This window comes from Pantherophis guttatus, chromosome 2, assembly GCF_059756535.1.
Source record: "Pantherophis guttatus breed Tessera chromosome 2, ASM5975653v1, whole genome shotgun sequence".
In the NCBI taxonomy this organism is placed as follows: Eukaryota; Metazoa; Chordata; class Lepidosauria; order Squamata; family Colubridae; genus Pantherophis; species Pantherophis guttatus.
Genome location: NC_142064.1, coordinates 146,784,677 through 146,807,610, shown reverse-complemented (window position 1 = coordinate 146,807,610; position 22,934 = coordinate 146,784,677). Strand labels below are relative to the sequence as shown.

At 39.8% G+C, this 22,934-nt stretch overlaps 1 protein-coding gene across 5 annotated transcripts in view; it reads right to left on the bottom strand.

Annotated features, from left to right (window-relative positions):
* Positions 1-312: 312 nt before the first annotated feature.
* The window catches only part of RAB5B (RAB5B, member RAS oncogene family), a 32,808-nt gene continuing 10,186 nt past the window's right edge, over positions 313-22,934 (bottom strand). For all 5 annotated transcript variants that reach the window (XM_034412595.3, XM_087888773.1, XM_087888774.1 and 2 more), the window contains exons 2-6: positions 17,401-17,703; positions 12,517-12,668; positions 9,368-9,490; positions 5,718-5,811; positions 313-3,339 (exon numbers count right to left, since the gene is read on the bottom strand). In XM_034412595.3, coding sequence (XP_034268486.1) covers positions 3,227-3,339; positions 5,718-5,811; positions 9,368-9,490; positions 12,517-12,668; positions 17,401-17,563 — 645 coding nt within the window. In that variant the 5' untranslated portion in view covers positions 17,564-17,703 and the 3' untranslated portion in view covers positions 313-3,226. The remainder of the gene's footprint in view (positions 3,340-5,717; positions 5,812-9,367; positions 9,491-12,516; positions 12,669-17,400; positions 17,704-22,934) is intronic.

Sequence of the window (22,934 nt, the reverse complement as noted above, 5' to 3'; positions counted from 1 at the left end):
ATGGCAGGCTCAAGGTTTTAAGCTAAGTAATTATTTTATTGTTAACTGATCTAGCATACGTAGCCCTATCTTTCCCAGTAGACTATCAAGAGTCCAAGAGCTAAGCCTGGTTTATTAGGCACTTTGGAGGAAACTTTCTGAACTCAAAAGTATCCTAAGTAGCCATCACATCTGCTTCTAAGTCTGGGCTACCTATGAGTTGGTGCCTTCTCTTCCCGCTTGCAAAAGGATATTTACACTTTTCAAAGTTACCTCGTATTTCTATTATCATTCGGCATGTATTTTAAATCACAATGAAGCAGCAAGCTCATCTAATACACTGATTTTTGTTTACTTACATTAAATACATTGGTAAATCAGCAGTTGAATTCTGTTACCATGATTTGTTATTTTAAATGCAATATGAGAGTTTTCTCAGAAGGAAAAAAAAAAGAATTCTGATCAGATGAGAAGAGTAAGTTGAAGAAAAAGGGGGATTGCTCTGTTTAGAAAAAGCTGCAGTGTCCTCACTTGGTCTAAGACCTAATAGCGAATTAGTAAAAACAAGTGATGGGCAATAACTGAAAGAAATGGGTTTGCTTGTTACTTAAATATAAAATCTATTTTTCCATTGTCATGAGCTGAGCACAGTGCAGTATTTCAGCTTTATTGAAGAGGGGAAGGACATGCTTAGGACTCCTCCTGGGTTCTCCATAAGGACTGCAAGTGTCATTGTATGCGCATGGAGTCAGAGCACTGTCAAGAAAAGTTTTATAGTTAATGAATCCGCAATTGTAAGATGCCATTTCAGAATTCATGTAGAACTTTGGGGGTTTGAACAAAAAGAGGATTAGATCTTAAACAGATCTCAGGGAGTACTGAAAAATTCTTAAAGTCATCTAGATGATCCCAGATAGCTTTATAAACTATATGAACCTTTCTAGAGAAAAGTCGGATTAAACCTGCAGAAGTAACTGTGTATGTAAATTAGGTGAAAAAAGATGTTACAGCACACGTAACTCTACAGCATGTTGCTGAATAATTAAAGCTGCAGCCTGGTCTGATTCCCCCATTCATTGTTTCCAGATCAATAAAGCCACGTGTGGAGATAACTAGCCTTTATAATGGCAGCACAACCGTGCTGTGTGCCAGCAGCAGTGTCGAGTTTAACAGTTTCCACATAAGGCTACAGGGTGGCCTGGAGTTCAGATGCTAAATGCTCACACTGATTAAGTGGACATTGGTACTTAAGTTACACCAGTGAATGGGAGAAAATGCAAGCCTTTATACAGAATATAGGAGGACATTATGTACAAATACAATATTAAAATGCATGGGCCAATAATAGAGAATTGATGTCCATTGTGTGTGTGTGTGTGTGTGTCTGTCCGTCCGTGTGTGTGTGTGTGTGTATAAACCCATGTCAAGCTGTTGTTGTAGAATATTCAACCATGTGAGAAATTTGCATGGAGTAAACGTAATACATCCAAGAAAAGCTCCCTAAACCAGTTCTAGATAGCACCGGGAAATAGTTCCTCTTTAGAAACTGTATTCAAGTTTGAAGCATGAAAAAGCTATGAGCATTTAAAGAGAGAGCATGGACTGGAGGAATATGCTGTTAACTCTGTAAAGGCCACAGTTGAAGAGGGGAGACAGTTCTTATATGGAGAACAGATTGATGCTGGCTATTTGAGAGAAGGTGAAACACTTTGTTTTACAATGTAGCACTATCTACAGTTAATTTATTAAAAAGTTGTTTAGCTAACAAGCAGGAAACTAAAAATCCCAGTGTCACCCACTCCTAAATTATTCATTTTTGCATGCAAGAAAAAAAACCTGTCAATTTAAACAATTCTCAAGTTTAGAGGCCCTTTAGACAAGTCTTATATGTGAGGAAGGAGTCAGAAGGCAAAAAATGGCGCTTTTCAAACAAGGGAAACATATCAAATACAGTACTAGTCCTCCTGTCACATGTTGCCCAACAAGAGTGCTGCCTTTTTTGCCCCCCCGTTTCTCATTCCAACCATATAACTAAAAACTTCTAAAATCTGCAGCGACCCTTGGGAACTGCCCCTATACAAGTTTTGCTAAGGACACATGGACTTTTTTCCTTTTGGCAATTTAGAACCCTTTTCTACTTCATGGACCAATGATGTACATATCCAAGGTTCAGGCTAAGCAGACAGAACCTATCCAAGGAGAATCCTGACAGAGGGTCCAAGGTAACAAAGCTAAATTAAGTCTTCTTTGTACCTTGTTTCTACAGATAAGCGATTCTTCATTCTAATAGGACTGACAACTGAATCTAAACAAAGGAGAGACACCGTAGCCTTCTGACTTGAAATAGCAACATTAAAAGGTATACTTGTTTTCATCTCCAACCCCACTGCGCCCTGCCTGTACTGTCCTGGCCAATAAAAATATAAGGCATCAATCAAGAGCAAATGCAAGGGTCCTGGAAAGTATTTCTTATACTCTATATTTATAGCCATTTTATCCTTATAGTCACGACACTGAGACAATGGACCACCCTCATACCGTAGCCAGGAAAAAAAAAAAGCAAATACAATCATCTTTTCCAATCTAACCACAAGTCTCTGCCCTAAAAAAAAAAAAGTTAACCGAGGACACTGCAGCTTTTCTGAAGCTATGGAAAATGAGTAAGAGAACTCCTAAGAGGATCTTCTCAAATAATTGTGCATTTTTTTTTTTGAGAAAGTCAGTTAAATTTGCTCTTAAAAAATAAATCTCCAAGAATTATGTTTCTCCTTGCTTGTGACTGTCCCCCAGATTATTAAAGAAAATGAAAGGAAAGGGGAGGTGAAGGTGGTGGTGGATGTTATAGGACTAAGAACAACGTATTTTATCAGAGCAAAGACAGCGTGGGTGTGTATGGGTGCACGTGCGCTGGAGGGATAAGAGATGGCAAGGGAAAGTAGTAGTATCAGGGAGAAAACAGAGCAGGGGAATCCAAATAAGTAGGTAGCTATTTGCACCTATAATACAAAGTGAATAAGAGTTTGTTTTTGGAAGTTAAGTCCCCGGTCGGTCTATCTCCACTTTCCGTTGGGTGGTGGTAACAGACGTCTCGTGATGGTTTCTGAAGCGTTAGAAGTGCAGTTAAACGGAGCTCTCAGGAGAAGGGACGGCTTCCAAGTGTGCCAATGCTGTTATTGGAAGGGAAGGGAGGTGGAGTGGGGTAGAAATGGAGGTTATATCTTATCTCTCGCTGCCTGAACGCCACCATTCAGTTGCTACAACACTGGCTCTTGTTCTGCTGGGACTGCTCATGAAGGTCCACACCTCGCCGCCCCACAGCACCCCCTGTGCTCTGGGGCTCACTCTTTGGCAGCTTCTTAGCTGGAAGAACAGACAAAGATGTTACTGAGGAAAAGCAATTGCCGCGTTTTATCCCACAGAGTTCTGAATAAATAAAATACATTTTGTATTGCAGAGCTCCCTTACTGGCCTTCATCTGGCAAATTAAAACTTATTTTGGAAGCATATTTGGGCTCCCTCCTGGATTGCTTTCCTGCCATCGGTTTGCATTACTTGAATTGCTTTATTGATATGTTGCTTTATTCCATAATTCACACATATTTAAATATTAATAATGTATCAACTCTTGGCCTTCTAAAATCGGTCTTCGAAGACAGCCTACAAAATTAAAACAAAAAAAATCGAAAGTAGAGCAAATGAACTTAAGCCAACCAAATGAGATAGTGTGTTATGAGCATTTTAAATAAAATGGGGCATGCAGAGGCCAAAAACGGGATGCACGGGGGGCCGAAAATGGGTGCACTGAGATGGTGATAGGTGATAGCGGCGATGGGTGGCAAGTTTAATGCCAGTTTCTGATATGAATAAAGAATAAAGAAAGTACCAGTGATGTCAGGCTTCTGCAGCACTGGCTACCCAAATGGTTCCTGCTCTTATATGATCAATTACTGGAATAACAGCAGTGAACTTAGTTGCACTGAAATAGCAGGTTTGCACTGAAATGGTAACTCCAATATTTCCATCCGTTGTGGAAATTTTGAAATTAAAGTTCAAATAGATATTACATTGAATGCTAAAATAGGTATCATCACATGAAAACCAGAATTGCCAAAGGCTCTAATGTTATACTTCTACTAAGGTGGAATTTATAAGGGCACAGTTTAAAACCCCCTGCACCCCAATATTCAAACTTGGTTAGCTGGAGGGGGGGGGTTCTCTAGAATTTCTTTTTAAAAACTTATAATTATTTACACCAGAGCTGCACAATGTATGATCCCAGGGTTGTATACAAGTATATATAAAAGTCCAGAGAATTCCAAAATTGTTCCAAATTTGTAATTTAATTTAAGGGGCGGAAATTATTAAATACATGGTTGGAAAAAATATATCTAAGGCTAAATTAAGTAATCTTACTCTCTGGAGCATAGCTCTCAATATACCACTTAAAAGCTAAGTGCAGCTCCTGGCATCAACAAGCAGTATGCTAATAATTTATACAGAATAGGCTGAAATAAGAAACTATAATTCACTTGGTAGCACTGAGCAAATCCTGAAGAGAAACCAATAATCTTTTGCTGCCCCCTGTTAGCTGACTAAGCTCAGAACTACAATTTACAGATGACTTCACCAGTAAAGCAGCTGAGGTCCTCCAAAAGCACAAATTCTGAGAACATTTAGAAAGCATAGCTGGTACCTGTTTCACTTTATCAGGGTGAAGAGCTTGCGACCCTGCAGAAATTGCTGAAATTAAAAGTTTACAACCAGAGTGACTAAGGGTGAGGGATGCTAAAACCTGTAGCTGAACAACATCTGGAGGGCCACAGTTCCCCATCCCTGATCTAAACTGTAGGTCATGACGTGTAAGATAAAGCCTGTGGAAATAATTGCAAATAGTTCTCATTCTCTTCAGCAAATATTTACATCTATTAAAAAAGGCTAGCTAGAGAATGTTTCCCCACATGTGCTCTAATTGGTAGTTCTTTGCAAATATCTTTAAATAAGAGGCATGTATCATCTATCAAGATGAACAGTTTGATGTGAAACAATCCATCTGAACTTAACGAGCCAAAGCCTTTAGTAAGTATAGGCAATTTTCGATTTATGACCACAATTGGGACTGTATTGTCAGTCATTAAAAAAGTAGTCATGTAACTGCTTCACTAAATACTGCAATCCTGACACTACTGGTTGTGGTCATTAAGTGATCTTGTGGATTGTTAAGCGAACAGAGTGTCAGGTAAAGAATGTGGGCTGCCTCTGAGAGGGTGGGAAGACTTTGGGAGACCTGGCACAGGTCATGCACAAGTGTCTCTTTCCTCTGACACTGAAAATCCTGCTTGGATTTCGGCAGGAAGGATTTTCAACATTGTAACAGAGAGGCAGCGCATAAGTTAAGGAATGCGGGGTGCCTCAGGAGGGTAGGGGAGGCCCAGCACAGGTTGTATGCAAGTATCTCTCTACTCAGAGGCTGAAAATTCTTCCTCTGAAGTCCAAGACTTTCTGAGGAAGCCAGCAGGGAAGATTGCATAGGCGATTACAGGATCACAGGGCCTTTGGCAACCAGTTGTAAATACAAATGGGTTGCCAAGTGATTGTAATCACATGTATGTGCACAGGTGCAACCCTTTGCTACTGTCAGAAGTGCTTTACAGGCCATAAAGCACCCGTTCCAAGGCCAACTGTCATTAAGGGAATAAATCAAGGACCACCTGTAATATAATGAATGCCTTGCACATTACCTATTGCCAGGAAGAGATCATTAACGTTCATTGCTGTCTTGGCTGATGTCTCCATAAACAATAGACTGTTATCATCTGCATAAGCCTGGGCCTCCTGCAGGACAGTAAGACAGAAAAGAACAAACTGAACTTTAGACAAATTTAATGCTCTAAATTAGACAAAGCAAATGGACAACACTGTTCACTGCTTAAAATATAGAATACAAAATACAATTCCTCAGAATCCGAGGAACTGGAAAGAAAGAGCAGGTTCTCTTTTTTAACAGAACCACTAATGTTGAAATAAATTATTAGAAGCCTATTTCAATCTAGAATCTCTGTCATAATGCCAGATATAAGGGAATATCATACAAAGATTATTTTCTAAGACTGTAGTTTGGAAAGGTAAATAAACTGCAAATGATATCTGAACTTCAGAGTCTTAGATTTAAAATGCTGTATGCACACATATTACAAAACTTTCCTACTGAGATTTACCATACTGAGCCTTGAGTATCACCTAAAAGGGCAAAAGAAAGTAATCCATTTCTCAACCTAGGCTAGATCTTGGGTTGTGAGGATTAAGAGAAAAATGTACATTTTGGGGACCTAGAAAGAAAAATATTATATACAGTGAATAAAAACAGCTTGCAACATTGTATATTACCATTACTGATTCTATTTTGTTCCTATGCAATCTGGACCTGTTTTTATTTCATTATTAATTTAATAAAAACTATTTCCAGCTGCTTCATAGACATGGAAAGTATTTGGAGAATGGCATGAAGACTATAAAAGTTTTAAGAGTGCAGTCACCACAAGGGTTCATGGGCAAATCAGAAATTCCTCAGTGAAAAATGTTATTTTGAATTCTTATATTTATCATTCTCACTTCCTAGTAAGATTATGTGTGTTATTATGTTATGAACAAGGGTGTGAATTGCTGGCCATAACTGTGATAAAAAAATTTAATTTAATTTAATTTAATTTAATTTTGAATTTGTATACCGCCCTTCTCCCTGAGGACTCAGGACGGTGAACAGCCAAGTAAAAACATCAAATACAAATATTAAAAAACAGTTAAAAATATACATATATAAATTTGGCCCCGTTAATTAAAAACAATAGACAAAACACTTAAAAAACACTTAAAAAATTAGGCCAGCCCGGCTTGCTGGAAAAGGAAGGTTTTAAGGGCACGGCGGAAGGCACTGAGGTCTTGGATTCTCCTTATCTCTGGAGGCAGTTGGTTCCAGAGGGTAGGTGCCCCCACAGAGAAGGCCCTCCCCCTGGGGGTCACCAGCCTACACTGTTTGGCTGATGGCACCCCGAGGAGGCCCTCTCTGTGGGAGCGCACGGGTCGATGGGAGGTCGTCGGTGGCAGCAGGCGGTCTCGAAGATAGCTAGGCCCTATGCCATGGAGCGCTTTAAAGGTGATAACCAACACCTTGAAGCGCACCCGGAAGACCACTGGGAGCCAGTGCAGCTCGCGCAGGAGCGGTGTTACATGGGAGCGCCATGCTGCTCCCGTCACTACCCGCACTGCTGCGTTCTGGACCAGTTGGAGCCTCCGGGTGCTCTTCAAGGGGAGCCCCATGTAGAGAGCGTTGCAGTAGTCAAGGCGAGAGGTGACGAGGGCATGAGTGACTGTGCACAGGGAATCCCGATCAAGAAAGGGCCGCAACTGGCGAATCAGGCAAACCTGACAAAAGGTCCCCCTGGCTACAGCCGTCAGATGTTCCTCCAAGGACAGCTGCATATCCAGGAGGACTCCCAGATTGCGAGCCCTCTCAGTGGGGGCCAGTGACTCGCCCCCAATAGTCAGTGATGGAGTCAACTGACTATATCGGGATGCCGGCATCCACAGCCACTCAGTCTTGGAAGGGTTGAGCCTGAGCTTGTTCCTCCCCATCCAGACCCGCACAGCCTCCAGGCACTGGGACATCACTTCAAGGGCATCGTTGGGGTGGCCTGGGGTGGAAATGTACAGCTGGGTGTCATCAGCGTACTGGTGGTATCTCACCCCAAAGCCACGGATGATCTCGCCCAGCGGCTTCACATAAATGTTGAACAGGAGGGGCGAGAGGACCGACCCCTGAGGCACTCCACATATAAGAGGCCTTGAGGTCGACCTCTGCCCCCCTGCCAACACAAACTGCGACCGGTCGGAGAGAAAGGAGGAGAACCACCGTAATACGGTGCCCCCCATCCCCAACTCTTCCAACCGGTGCAGCATGATACCATGGTCGATGGTATCAAAAGCCGCTGAGAGGTCTAGCAGGACCAGAACAGAGGAGCAACCCCTGTCCCGAGCCCTCCAGAGATCATCAACCAACGCGACCAATGCCGTTTCCGTGCTGTGCCCAGGCCTGAAACCCGACTGGAACGGATCTAGATAGGATGTTTCCTCCAGGAATTGCGGAAACTGTCGCGCGACCACACTCTCAACAACCTTCGCCAGGAAGCGAAGGTTGGAGACAGGACGATAGTTGGCCAATATTGCCGGATCCAGGGATGGCTTCTTGAGGAGAGGCCTCACCACCGCCTCTTTCAAGGCGGCGGGGAAGTGACCCTCACTCAACGAAGCGTTGATAACACCCTGGAGCCAGCCTCGTGTAACCTCCCGGGAGGCCAGTACCAACCAGGAGGGACACGGGTCCAGTAAACATGTGGCCGCACTAAGTCTCCCCAAAATCCTGTCCACATCATCGGGAGTCACAGCATCAAACTCCTCCCAGGTAACATTCTCAAGACTATTCCTCGTCACCCTGCCCTGATCTACCCAGTCAGAGTCCAAAAACTGTTAGTTTTAATACTGTACATAGTAACTGCATTCTAAAGCTTACTTTGCATCACAATTTCAAGTACATGAACCATAATTGTTATCATTTTGAAGTTATTTTTCTTTCAAAAACGATTGAGGGATTCTGTATTCTGTAGATCTGAGTCTTTTTCTTGTTGCTTTACTATCCTTTCTTAAAATTTAATTTTCCTCACATTCCCAACTACTATATTTATACACTGTGACTATTCTGAACTGACATTATGTATGTAGTTCCTTTGGACCAAATTATCAGTGTAAGGGTCTCTTTGAAAGCAATAATTCTCTCTCATCTGTAAAGTACAGCAATAAAGATAGCTCATGGTAAAAGTCTTATATAAAATGTGGCAAATCTGTTTTATGTTAGAGGCATGTAAAGTATTAAAATAAAATAGAACATCTGCAAGCATATTATACTTTCAAGGTTTTTTTGGGGGGGGGGACACCCTTCAAACTCTAAATGTTAATCCTAGTTATCTCTCACTAAAAGGACACAGCTAAAAGATATTTGCCTGAGGAATCAGAAAGCCAGAGTCAAAAATACTAAACATGATGGTCCCAAATTCTGATTCAGTATTAACTTAGCCCAAGAGTAGACAGTCTTATTCTTGTCCAAAAGCTAACAAAGGGGCAAATATAATACAGAATGGAGATTAAGTCCTGGAATTCCAACTGGACAAACTAGGAAAACCCTCAGCTATCTAACTTTTCTTTCATCAAAAGAAAGGAAAAGCTAACACCATTTACCTGGACATATGCTTTAGCCTTGCAGAATTATAAAAGCCACTATCTTACTATGAGCAAAATAACTTGTGTTAAAAGGTAATCTTAATCAAAAGATATCACTTACTTCATATTCTACCATGCGCTTGTTGGCAAGATCAGCCTTATTTCCTGCTAAGGCTATAACAATATTTGGGCTAGCTTGCCGTTGGAGTTCTTTCACCCATGTTTTTGCTCGTGCAAATGTTTCCTTTCAGAAAAGACAGACAACAGAATATCAGAAATGCAAACAAAAGAAAAATGTATTTCTAAATTACTACCAAGCAATATTTCAGAAGTTACTCAAACTGGCTAATTTTCATGGAATAAAAGGAGACCTTCTGGATTCAAAGGAAGGTATAACTACTTCAGCATTTCATTTCCCACAGTGGCCAAATACCTCTAGGAAGCCATGAAAAGATGACGCCACAAAGGTAATATTCTTCTCCTATTATTAATCAACAGGGAGTCCTCGATTTATGACCGTAATGGAGCCTGCCCATTGCGGTTTAAGTCATGATAGTTGTAAAGCAGGTCATCATGTGACTGACCCTATTTTACATTTTTTTGTGGTGGGTGTTAAATGAACCCATTGTTCACCATGTCCTGCTTTTGCCAAAACTCAGAGGTAAACACCATTTTTTGGGGGGCAAAAATGGTGGAAATTTTGATCACATGACTATGGGCTGCTGCAAATAGCCATAAATGTAAGCTACATGCCAAGCGTCCAAAATGGAGTCTCATGACTACGCCCTCAGAACTTTGGAACCAGATTGTTAAGTAGCTTTTGGGAGAATTGTTAACTTCAAAAGGTTGCTAAGCAACCAGCTATAAGTCAAGGACTACCTACAGCTCAGATCAAGTGGCAAACTGTTTTTTTCTCTTTTGATTGCATTATTATAAATCTTGATATGTAAGTAATCCTTCACTTCCAACTAGTCGCTTAACAATGGTTGAACATTACGACAACCTCTGAAAAAGTGATTTACGTCCTCTTCTCACACTTATAATCACTGCACTACCTCCACAGTCACATGATCGCAATTCAGATACTTGGCAACCTGCTCACATTTACGACTGATTGCATCATTCTGCAATCTTGCAGCATGCTGTGGTCACATGGCCACAATTCACAACCTTTCCAGCCAGTTTCTGACCTGCAATATCAATTGAGGAAATTGGATTTGCTTAATGACCATATGATTTGCTTAATGACCATATGATTTGCTTAATGATCATACTGATTCACTAAACAACTGTAGTAAAAATGATTATCAAATCAGATCTGGTCATATAATGGCTCGCTTTACAAGTACACTAACTTATAATGGAAATTCCAATCTCAATTGTGGTCATAAATCAAGGACTACCTGCATTATATTACTTCAATGCAATGACATTTAATAATATAATGAAATTCTTGTTATTCTGTTATATAGATATCACATAACATTGGAAATAAAGAAAAAAGAAAACGTATGTATTTTTTCAATGTTGATTGTAATTTAGGAAATCAATGATTACAAGTATAATTTTTTTTCAAAGTTAAATGTAGCACTGGAAAAGACGGAAAAAAACAATACACTTGAAACATATAGTGCATTCAAAAAATATTCAGATCCCCTTCACTTTTGCCAATTTGTTATGCTGCAGCCTGATTCTACAGGTTGAAATTCATTTTTTTCCTCATTAATCTACACTCAGTACCCCATAATGACAAAGTGAAAACAGGGTTTTAGAAATGTCTGTAAATTTATTAAAAAGAAATAAACCCTGAAATATCACACTAATTTGAAATGTTTGTAAAGATTAAGGCCCCCTTAGAAGCCAAACTACAGGTAATTATATTTGCAGTGATATGCGATATATGTTGTATATATAGGGGAACCATTCTTGCTTAAATTTAAACTTGTACTATGTACATGTATTGTTAGTTTTGCCCTTGCTGCATATTCTCCAAGTTTTATCACATACTGGCAGAATTGTGTCCTTCTTTGAACACTGAACAAAATTAATTCTTGCTGCTGTAAACACATGTCATTAAACTGTGTTTCTTGGGTTTTTTTCTGACATAGTAACTAACCCCAACGATGCCCTTGAAGTGATGTCCCGGTGCCTGGAGGCCGTGCGGATCTGGATGGGGAGGAATAGGCTCAGGCTCAACCCATCCAAGACCGAGTGGCTGTGGTTTCCGACGTCCAGATATAGTCAGTTGGTGCCATCACTGACTATTGGGGGTGAATCATTGGCCCCCACGGAGAGGGTGCGCAACTTGGGCGTCCTCCTGGATTCATGGCTGTCTTTAGAAGAGCACTTGACAGCCGTGACCGGGAGGATTTTTCATCAGGTTCGCCTGATCCGCCAGTTGCGTCCTTTTCTGGATCGGGACTCCTTACGCACGGTCACACATGCCCTCCTCACCTCCCGCCTGGACTATTGTAACGCTCTCTACATGGGGCTCCCCTTGAGGAGCACCCGGAGGCTCCAACTGGCGCAGAGTGCGGCCGCGCGGGTGGTAATGGGAGCGACATGGCATTCCCATGTAACACCCCTCCTGCGCGAGTTGCACTGGCTCCCGGTGGTCTTCCGGGTGCGCTTCAAGGTTTTGGTTACCACCTTTAAAGCGCTCCATGGCTCAGGATCTGGGTACTTGCGGGACCGCCTACTACCACCAATAGCCTCCCACCGGCCGGTACGCTCCCATAGAGAGGGGCTCCTCCGGGTGCCGTCGGCCAAACAATGTCGACTGGCGGCCCCCAGGGGGAGAGCCTTCTCTGTGGGGGCACCTACTATCTGGAACGAGCTCCCCCCGGAGATACAGAGGATCCCGGATCTGCGCACCTTCCGCTGCGCTTTAAAGACCTTATTATTTCACCAGGCGGGCCTGGCTTAATTTTCTCCCTCTTTATAAAAGATTTTTAATTTTTTAATATTTTTTAGTATTTTATATATTCAAATTTTAAGATTGGTTTTAAATTGTTTGGGGTTTTAATTTGTCTGGGCCAAAACTATTTAATTTGATTTTAATTCTACTTTTAAATTTTGTATGTATGTATTTTATTGTTTGGCTGTGCACCGCCCTGAGTCCTTCGGGAGTAGGGCGGTATAGAAATCAAATCAAATAAATAAATAAATAAATAAATGGAAAAGTGGATTCATTTCAAATTTAGCAGACCCTTCCGATAAACAATACCCCTTCCCACCATATCTGCACACTAGCAAACAGTAAAAACTTACTTGGTTGGTTATGTCATATACCACAATGGCAGCCTGAGCCCCTCGGTAATACATTGGAGCCAAACTGTGATATCTTTCCTGACCAGCTGTATCCCAGATTTCAAACTTTACCGTTGTATCATCTAGACAAACAGACTGTGTGAGGAAAGCCGCTGTAAAACAACAGAAAGTCAGTTACTGAGATGAGAACATAACAAGTACAGTCCTTTATATTTAAATACAAGATTACTAAAGCTGTTTGTTCATCAAATTGTTGGAGGTCATTTTTGAATGCCTATCTAAGGCATGTAAGGGGTAACTGGTACAGGGCTATACACAAAAGTGAAGGGTGTGTTAGACTTCTATTCTGCAAGCAAAGTGTGCTAGAGCCTGCTAGACAGGTAGAAATCATATGACACAGCTTCCTAGGATTAAATTATTTCGAAGTAAAATAAAGAAACACATGCCTGAAAATTCTCAGAATAACAATATGAAGAAAAACAAACTTTCTGCCCACATGTCTCTAATTGATACTGAATTTTAGATCTCTTCCTATCCTACCGTATTTTCCGGCGTATAAGACGACTTTTTAACACATGAAAATCTTCTCAAAAGTCGGGGGTTGTCTTATACGGCGGTTGTCGTTCTCCTGTAACCAGGCAGACCAGCCTGAAAGGCTCTGACGAGCCTTAAATGGCTCTGGCGATCCAAGCTCTGACGATCCCAGCTTTGCCTGCTAATCAGGCAACTCAGCGGGATGCCAGAGTCATGTAAAAGGAAAAAACTTTTTTTCTTTTACGTGGCTCTGCAAGCTCTGACGATCCTGAGTTGTCTGCCAATTAGGTAACGCAGCTGGGATCGCCATAGCCCTGTAAAAGGAAAAAAGTTTCCCCCCTCCAGCTTGCTTACCTTAGCTGCTAATCGCATCGCAACGCTTGCCTTGCTTCGCTTGTCTGAATCGATTCCATCAGCAAGCCACTCCCTGCTGCAATCAAGCAGGCAGGGAGTTGTGGACTTCAACTCCCAGAATTCCTCAGCTAGCAAACCAAAGCTGGCTGAGGAATTCTGGGAGTTGAAGTCTACAAGTCTTAAAGTTGCCAAGGTTGGAGACCCCTGTTCTATTGGGTAAGTTTTTTTCCCCTTTGGGAGCTTTAAAAAAAAAAGTTAATTGGGGTTTTTTTTAGTTGTTCTTTTTTAGACCTAGCCATTTAAGTTTAGGAAGTTTTAAATTTAGTTTTCATATAAAAATAAAAATAAAATAAAATAATATTTCTGCAGCTTTCTGAGATTTAGTGTGTTTCTGTAGTGTTTCACTCTAACTACACCAACACACAAAATCTCACAAAGCTGTATGTGGAATTTTGTGTGTGTAAAGTGTGAAAGTTGGGTTTTTGGGCTTTTTGTGGCTGTGTGAGGTTCCTGCTTGTTGCAGGGGCCATTTTGGGTCTAGCACAGCTGCTTTTACATTGTGGGTGAGCCAGTTGATGTTTTTTAATTTTTATTTGGTGTGCGTTGGAAGAGGGGTAGTCTTATACGGCGAGTATAGTCCAAACCTTATATTTTAACAGGAAAAGTCGGGGGTCGTCTTATACGCCCAGTCGTCTTATATGCCGGAAAATACGGTCATTACCAACAAAAAACATCTTAACATTTAAATAGTATTTTTAAAGGAAAACTTAGGTTTTAATTTGCAAAAATTAATAAGTTCATACATAAACAATGCTTATGAAGGCTTTTGATGACTCAGTGCTCAAAAAGATAAAAAGAAAGTTTTTAATTGCTTTGCTAAGCACCCTTATCAAAGCAATTATGGGAAAGTTACTGAGTTATTTTTACAAGTTCATTATTTTAAAATATAATTTTAAAAAGCAGTGAATAGCTTATCACTCTATATATAGTTTTTTATAGACAAACTAAAATGTTAGAGTTATATAGCACACATTTTAAAATGGGTGTTGTTAAACTGGACTCAATGATATAATGGCTTATTGTTATTTGTTTATTTGGAATGCATTCAGAAAGTATAATATAATGAAAATTTTGATATTCTGTTATATACAGTTGTGCTCATAAGTTTACATACCTTGGCAGAATTTATGATTTCCTGGCCATTTTTCAGAGAATATGAATGATAACACGAAAACTTTTCTTTCACTCATGGTTAGTGTTTGGCTGAAGCTATTTATTATAAATCAACTGTGTTTACTCTTTTTCAATCATAATGACAACAGAAACTACCCAAATGATCCTGATCACAAGTTTACATATCCCAGTTCTTAATACGGTGTATTGCCCCCTTTAACATCAATGACAGCTTGAAGTCTTTTGTGGTATGTGTGGATGTGGCTTTTTATCTTCTCAGATGGTAAAGCTGCCCATTCTTCCTGGCAAAAAGCTTCCAGGTCCTATAAATTCTTGGGCTGTCTTGCATGTTTGAGATCTCCCCAGAGTGGCTCTATGATATTGAGGTCAGGAGACTGAGATGGTCACTCCAGAACCTTCACTTTATTCTGCTGTAGCCAATGACAGGTCAACTTGGCCTTGTGTTTAGGATCATTGCCATGTTGGAATGTCCAAGTACGTCCCATGCACAGCTTCTGGGCTGATGAATGCAAATTGTCCTCCAGTATCTTTTGATAACATACTGCAGTCACCAAATTTCCTGTGCCTTTGTAACTCACACATCCCCAAAACATTAGCGATCCACCTCCGTGTTTCACAGTAGGAATGGTATTGACTCCTCTCCAAATGTAGCGTTTATGGTTGTGGCTGAAAAGCTCAATTTTGGTCTCATCACTCCAAATGACTTTGTGCCAGAAGGTTTGAGGCTTGTCTCTGTGCTGTTTGGCATATTGTAAGCTGGATACTTACATTTGCGTAGCAATGGCTTTCTTCTGGCGACTCAACCATGCAGCCCATCTTTCTTCAAGTGCTTCCTTATTGTGCATCTTGCAACAGCCACACCACATGTTTTCAAAGAGTCCCGTATTTCACCTGAAGTTATTTGTGGGTTTTTCTTTGCATCCCGAAAAATTTTCCTGGCAGTGGTGGTTGAAAGTTTAGTTGGTCTATCTGACCGTGGTTTGGTTTCAACAGAACCCCTCATTTTCCACTTCTTGATTAGAGTTTGATCGGCATTCTCAATTCCTTGGATATCTTTTTATGTCCCTTTCCTGTTTTATACAGTTCAACTACCTTTTCCCGCAGATCCTTTGCCAATTCTTTTGCTTTCCCCATGACTCAGAATCCAGAAACGTCAGTGCAGCACTGGATGAAGGATACAAGGTATGTAAACTTTTGATCAGGGTCATTTGGGTAGTTTCTGTTGTCATTATGATTGAAAAAGAATAAACACAGTTGATTGATAATAAATGGCTTCAGCCAAACACTAACCATGAGTAAAAGAAAGATTTTCGTGTTATCGTTCATATGCTCTGAAAAATGGCCAGGAAATCATAAATTCTGCCAGGGTATGTAAACTTATGAGCACAAATGGAGCCATCACATAACATTGGAAATAAAGAAAAAAGAAAATGTATGTATTTTTTCAATGTTGATTGTAATTTAGGAAATCAATATTACAAGTATATTTTTTTTCAAAGTAAAATGTAGCATTGGAAAAGATGGAAAAAAACAATACACTGAAACATATAGTGCATTCAGAAAGTATTCAGACCCCCTTCACTTTTGTCAATTTTGTTATGCTGCAGCCTGATCCTACTGTTGCTGAAATTCATTTTTTCTCATTAATCTACTCAGTACCCCGTAATGACAAGGTGAAAACAGAATTTTAGAAATGTCTGTAAATTTAATAAAATGAAAAAAATTGAAATAATTAGTGTATTAGATTGTATCTCATCACTATCCCACTGAAATTCTTGACAATGAGAAACAGAATACTTTGGGATGAATTAGGAAGCATAAAAATAAATCTTGATGTCCTAAGGGAGGCTATGAATTAATATAGCAAGGGCAGCATCTAGGGCCGTGATGGTGAACCTATGGCATGTGTGTCCCATATCAGTGGGCACGCGAGTTCAGCTCTGCTGATTTTCGGGCCTTCTGGGCCCACCAGAAGTAGGGAAACAGGTTGTTTCCTGCCTCCGGAGGGCCTTGGGTGATGGTGGGGAAGGCCCATTGTTCTCTCTCACCTGGCTCCAGAGCCTTTCTAGGAGTCTGAGGAAGGTGAAAACAGCCCACCCCAGAGGCCCTCCAGAGGCCAGAAACAGCCCATTTGCCAACTTCCGGTAGAACCGGAAGGCCCGTTTTTTGTTCTCCCCAGCCTCCAGTGTCTCTCTAGGAATCTGGGGAGGGCAAAAGCGGCCTTCCCCACCTCACCGGAGGTCCTCCGGAGGCCAACAATGGCCCATTTGCCAACTTCCAGTCCCACCGGAAGTTGGCAAACGGGCCAATTTTGGCCTCCGGACTCCTAGAGAGGCTCTGGAGCCAGGTGAGAGAGAAAAACGGGCCTACCAGGCCATTGTATGCCAGGAACGGTGTGTGTGTGTGTGTGACACGCGCAGGGCCCATATAATTATGGGTGTGGGCACGCATGCGTGCGATCCTCCACCCCTCCCTTCCTGGCACGCGATTGCAAAAAGGTTAGCCATCTCTAATCTAGGGAGTATTTAAACCAGGGGTCGACAATTAATTTTCCAAGGGCCCACATGGGAAACTGATAAACTGTTGTGGAGGGGCATTGCCACTCGTCATCCCACCCTGTTGCTGCCCCCTCACCGCCACCCTGAAGCCCCATTCCCCCCCACCCCGCTGCCACAGACTGAACTAGAATCCCTCATGGACCGCGTGTCGCCCACATCATAATATGCCCAGGTGTGATCTAACATTTTAGCTATATATGTTCCTCCTTGGAAGAAGAAAGACTGCATGCAGAAGCCTCCTTACCTCCAATGGTGCTCTCCTGGTATTCATGGAACTGCCCCTTGACAAAACGCAGCACCAGGCTGGACTTGCCTACCGCTGATTCACCCAACAGTACTAGCTTGAATTGGCAGATCTTGCTGGCTTGCGACTGCCCATTCGGCCTGGCAGCTCCTCTGCTGGTCATGGCCTAGACTCCAAGAGCAACGGGTGCTCCAGCCAATGCAAAGAACTACCACCGCTGACCAGAGTTTGACACGCAGGAATCTTTTGCCCCACCTGCTTCGAACAGGATGACAATTTCTTCCAGTACCAAGTAGCTGACTTCTGAAATAAGAAATAGCTTAATTAATGTTTTAATCTGTGAAGGGGACCAGAAAGGTTTGAATTTGGCTCTAGTGCAAATATATTAAGGATGAGTTGGGAGAACTGAGTAACAAAATTACTTCAATGTAACTTAAGTGACATTGAGATAACCAGATTAGCTTTTCCATGTATGAAATGAAAAAAGCAACTGCAAGCTGCCTAGAATCACCATGACCAAATACAGCTGTATACATTTTCCAAAATAAATAAAAATAAATAAAAGAACTTGCAAGCACAGATATATTATTCTTTCTCCCTTGTTTTATGTGTAACAATGTTTAGCCCATAAGCAGACCAGACCATCCGAGCCAATTAAAATTAACTCAGCAAAAAAGCAGATTAGATTCTTGCTAGTATTTTACCTAAGCACCACACATAGGAATCGAAATTCTGAAGTCCCAGTGCCCAATCTTTAAGAAACAAATTATTTTTCAAATGGGCCACGGCAGAAACCAAACCTTTAAAAATATCAGCCTTCCATAGTAAAAACTAGAAAGAAAGCACCACCATGTGTGTGTTGAATCTCTGTGATCAATGAGTCAGCAACTCATGCAGATCTCTTGCTTGTTTGCATTCCTTAAGGTGTAGCAAGCAGCTCTTGGCATGGAATGTCTGTCACATCATGTGATGACCAGAGAAAGACCTAAAGGACTACATCATTGAACTCGGACAAATATTACATTAGAACAGCGCTTAACATCTCGGTGTCATTAGAAAACTGGCCAAGATTTATAGGCAAACTGTCTGTGCAAACTTCATTAATGTAGAAAGATCACTTTTCATCATTTTTTTTTTCAGGCGAATTTTTCTCCATACCCAATCTGATTTAAAGATTAATGTTTGCATTGGAATAAAATTAATGACATATACAGAAACTGAGCTTTGCAAATTCCTAGGGACCTCATTATTACAGCATTTTTGAGAATTATCTGAGAATAAATTAGATCACAACTGTAAAGTCCTCAAAATCCATCAAGAAGCTCCAGTTTCCCACTGCATTCATCTGACACCACTAAGACATACATTTTTCCCAGAACAAACTGTTATTTTTGGCATAAATAACCACATATTAAATTAACTGAACTTGCTACTTGCCCAATTCTTTCTATTTTAAATTCTATTATTGTTCTGTATTCACAAACAGAAAAAGAAACCAAATCATAATGAACGCTTAGAAAAAAAACAGGAATGAACTTCTGACCCCCAGTAAGTCAACTAGCATCTTAATATGTCTACACTGAAGGGAACTCTATGGTATGATTTACTGTATTTTTCGGAGTATAAGACACACCTTTCTCCCCCCTAAAAGGGGGTGAAAATTTAGGTACATCTTATACACCGAATGTAGCCCTGCCAACCACCCCCATCTTTTGGCCTCTGCCTCGCAGCAGTTACCTCTTTGCAAGCTAACAGCAAGAAAAAACAGCTCCTTTCAGCACAGTCTAATTAGCACAAATTGATTGGATCCGCCTCCCGACTCTCAGCTGATTTGCTCTCAGCTGTTTTGCACAGGGCTCTGCTGCTTGCTGCAAAGAGGTAAATTGCTGGAGCAGATTTTTTTTCCCCTTGTACTAATCAAGCTATGCTGAAAACGAAAATAAAAGTAAAAGGTAGGTGCGTCTTATACTCCGGTGCGTCTTATACGAAAAATACGGTACATATGATGCAAGATGTATTTAGAACAGAACTTCTCTGCTTTCTGCTCTTTAGAGTCCACTTGAAGAGAAAACTAAAAATTACGAAGGCCAGGCAATTCCTAATATGACAAGTATAGGAAACTATTATTTAAAGAAATGTTTAGTAAGAAGAAAACTAATCTATTACTTGCTGCTTTCTTTACCTTTTTGATCTCTTCAATCTTTTTTCAATCAAATTTCAAGCTATTTGTAAATTCTTTTTCTATTGTCAGATTGGAAGCAAGGAGGCAGGAAAAAGGTATGTCTTTGGCTCTACAAAGCAATACTGGACCCAGTTCATTTTGAGAAATGCTGGCACAGTATGCTGTACAAATTCACCCACTATAACTTAGCATACTATTCAAACCAAACCATTAAGGCCTGTTCAACAATGGCTTAAATTTTCTCTGTATACAAGTATACAGGCAGTCCTCAACTTATAACCACAATGGAGCCAGAATTTCAGTTAAGTGAGACATTTGTTAAATGAGTTTTGCCCCGTTTTACGAACTTTCTTGCCAGTTATTAAGTGAACCATTGCAGTTGTTAAATTAGTAACCCAGTTGTTAAGTGAATCTGGCCTCCCCATTAATTTTGCTTGTCAGAAGGTTGCAAAAGAGGATCACATGACCTTAGGACACAGCAATAGTCATAAATATAAGTCAGTTGTCAAGCATCTGAATTTTGAACATGTGATCATGGGGATGCTACAAAAGTTGAAAGTGTGAAAAATGGCCATAAGTAACTTTTGTACTATTGTAACTCCAAATAGTCGCTAAATAAACTGTTGTAAGTCAAGGATATATACCTGTATATATTAAAATTATATATCAATAATATATAATTTTATTTATGTATTGCTTTTTTATATTTACTTACTTCTGATTATGTGCTCAATCAAGTTGTTATTAATTCTAAGCAACAGCATAGTTTTGGTAAGCTTATTTATTGTATTAGATGATAAACAATGGTTTATGAAGCACAATGGCTGAATTCCCATTAGGTTTATAACATATTAAGTTTTAGCACTATGCTGATTACAGTATAAATTGTGTTTAGATTTCTGAGGGTTGTTCATTTTCCTTTGTATATGTGAAAGGGAGCAAAGAAGTCATAACTTGTTCTATGACAATGATCTCATTCTTGAAACCATGTTTTAATGTTCAGTTATTGATTGTAGTTGAGATATGAAATAAAATAGAAATGGGCTTCAAGGCTTATGGTTGAGATATGTTCTCCACCAAAGCAACCCACAGAAATACAAGACAGGAAAAAGCTAAAGAAAGGAGGAAAATGAACTAGGAACTGGCTGAACAAGTTTATTATTTTGCTTATCTGCAGGACTGATCCTGGCTCTGCAAATCATAGTTCAGCACAATGCATGAATGCAGCCAATAAGTAACTTTCATATATCATCTAGATCAGGGATATCAAACTGGCAGCCCACAGGCCGGATGCATCACAAGCAGGCCACGCCCACCTCCCATGAAGGGGAAAACGTTGTGATACATCATGTGACAGCAACATGACACGGCGAGTTTGACACCCGTGATCTAGGTGCTTTGGATAGAGATGTGCAGTCAAGAAATGAAAATCTACCAACAATTATAAATTCAGATTTTCTAATAACAAGATTCTACTTGCAATATAATGGTAGATGGTGTAAGATGTCTGAAAATGCAGAATATACTGTACATATTTTGAAATGTGGATAAATTCTGTTTGGATGTATGTTCTCCAATATTTAAGAATTTATTCCAAAGTTTCATTGGGAGCAGTAAGATAATATAAGGGGAAACTGTAAGCCAAAACAAAAGTACAATTATCATCAGACAACTGAAAATAATACTAAGACATTTCCTTTTAAGATTTTAGGAAATTACTCATGCAACAAAACATTATAACATTGGAAATATTAAAAATAAATATTTGAAAAATGGAGCCAGAAACTATTAACTACAATATCAAAACTGTCAGTAATGATGTCTGCTTCTATGGACTATAACCAAAAGAAGTTAAGGAAGGAATGACAGATGTGGGAAAAAATTATCTAACAAGACAGAGAAAGTACCAAAAGTGGAACTACAAATGACAGGCGAAACGAATGATATTGAAAATGATGTTTTACTGGATATATAAAAGAAACTGACTGCAGTTTTAAGAATGAAAGGGGAAATACAAATGATGAATCAAGAAATGACTTGGAAAATGCCTTCTTAGTGAATTTACAAAAGAGGCTTGTGAAAGCCTTGAAGAAATCTGGGTGATGAGATAAAAAAGAATTGAAATAAAATCCTACGACTATATTTGATTGAGTTAAAGATTAAGACTGTTAACAATAAAAGAGTTTATTTATTGTTAAGAGTTGATTTATTTAATCAAGGTTGAAATAACACTATTAGGTCTTGCAATCCTTTATGGATTTTTTGCTGGATTGAAAACTTGATGTTTTATGGATTTGATATAGATAAAGGATGGCATATGGAACGAAGAGATATCTGTTTAACCTTATGGGAGTGAGAAGTTATTAAGTCTGTTTATCTCTGTTGTGATGAAGATTTCAAATCACTTTATATAATACCTTTCTTTGTCTTTTTTTGCACTTATTTTTCTCTTTTCTTCTTTCTCCAAGTTTAGTTTGTATTAGTTTTTAATGTAATCAAAACTCCTAATGTTTTTTAAAGGAAATTACTCATGTAGCTTTGTTTTTGCAATTGTGGCCTGATTCATACAGTGCATTAAGCTCTATTCTTGTATAGGGTGTTGCATAAACTCACTGTTATAATTTATTAAAATTATACATAGCATAATGTGGAAAGCCTGTTACTATGAGATTAATCTAAAAGTGGAGATCAAACCCAATACAATATTCAAGCATTGTCAAAAAACTGCTGAAATTACAACTGACAAAAAACCCTAATATGTAATTTTATAGTAGTTTTCTTTGCAGGCTACAAATAAATGCACTTTATTTGGAAGCCCTTTTAGTAAACACAAATTATGGATAGAAGCATTCCAATTTTCACATTCATTTTGTGTGCTTGACACAGGCTTCTGATTGGCCACATTGCTGGACTAGATTGATCTTTGATGGGATTCAGTAATTATCAATGGTATTCTTAGCTTACTCTGGTCAACTCAGTGCATTCTATATAATTATATTATTACATTATAATCCATCTATTACTTTATAAATAACTCAAGGTGGTGAACATACCTAATACTCTTTCCTCCTCCTATTTTCCACACTACAACCATCCTGTGAGGTGGGTTGGGTTGAGAGTGACTGGCCCAAGGTCACCCAGCCGGCTTTCATGTCTTAGATGAAACTAGAGTTCACAGTCTCCTGGTTTCTAAGCTAGTCTAATGCATAGAACCAATATAAATCTTGGGCATGACAACCAAGAATTAAGTGGGCTGTCATTCAACATATTAAGAGAATCAGATTGAAGGAGGCCAAACTATATGCGCATCAAATGCAAGCAGGGGTAGAATTTACTGAACAAAAAACAAATC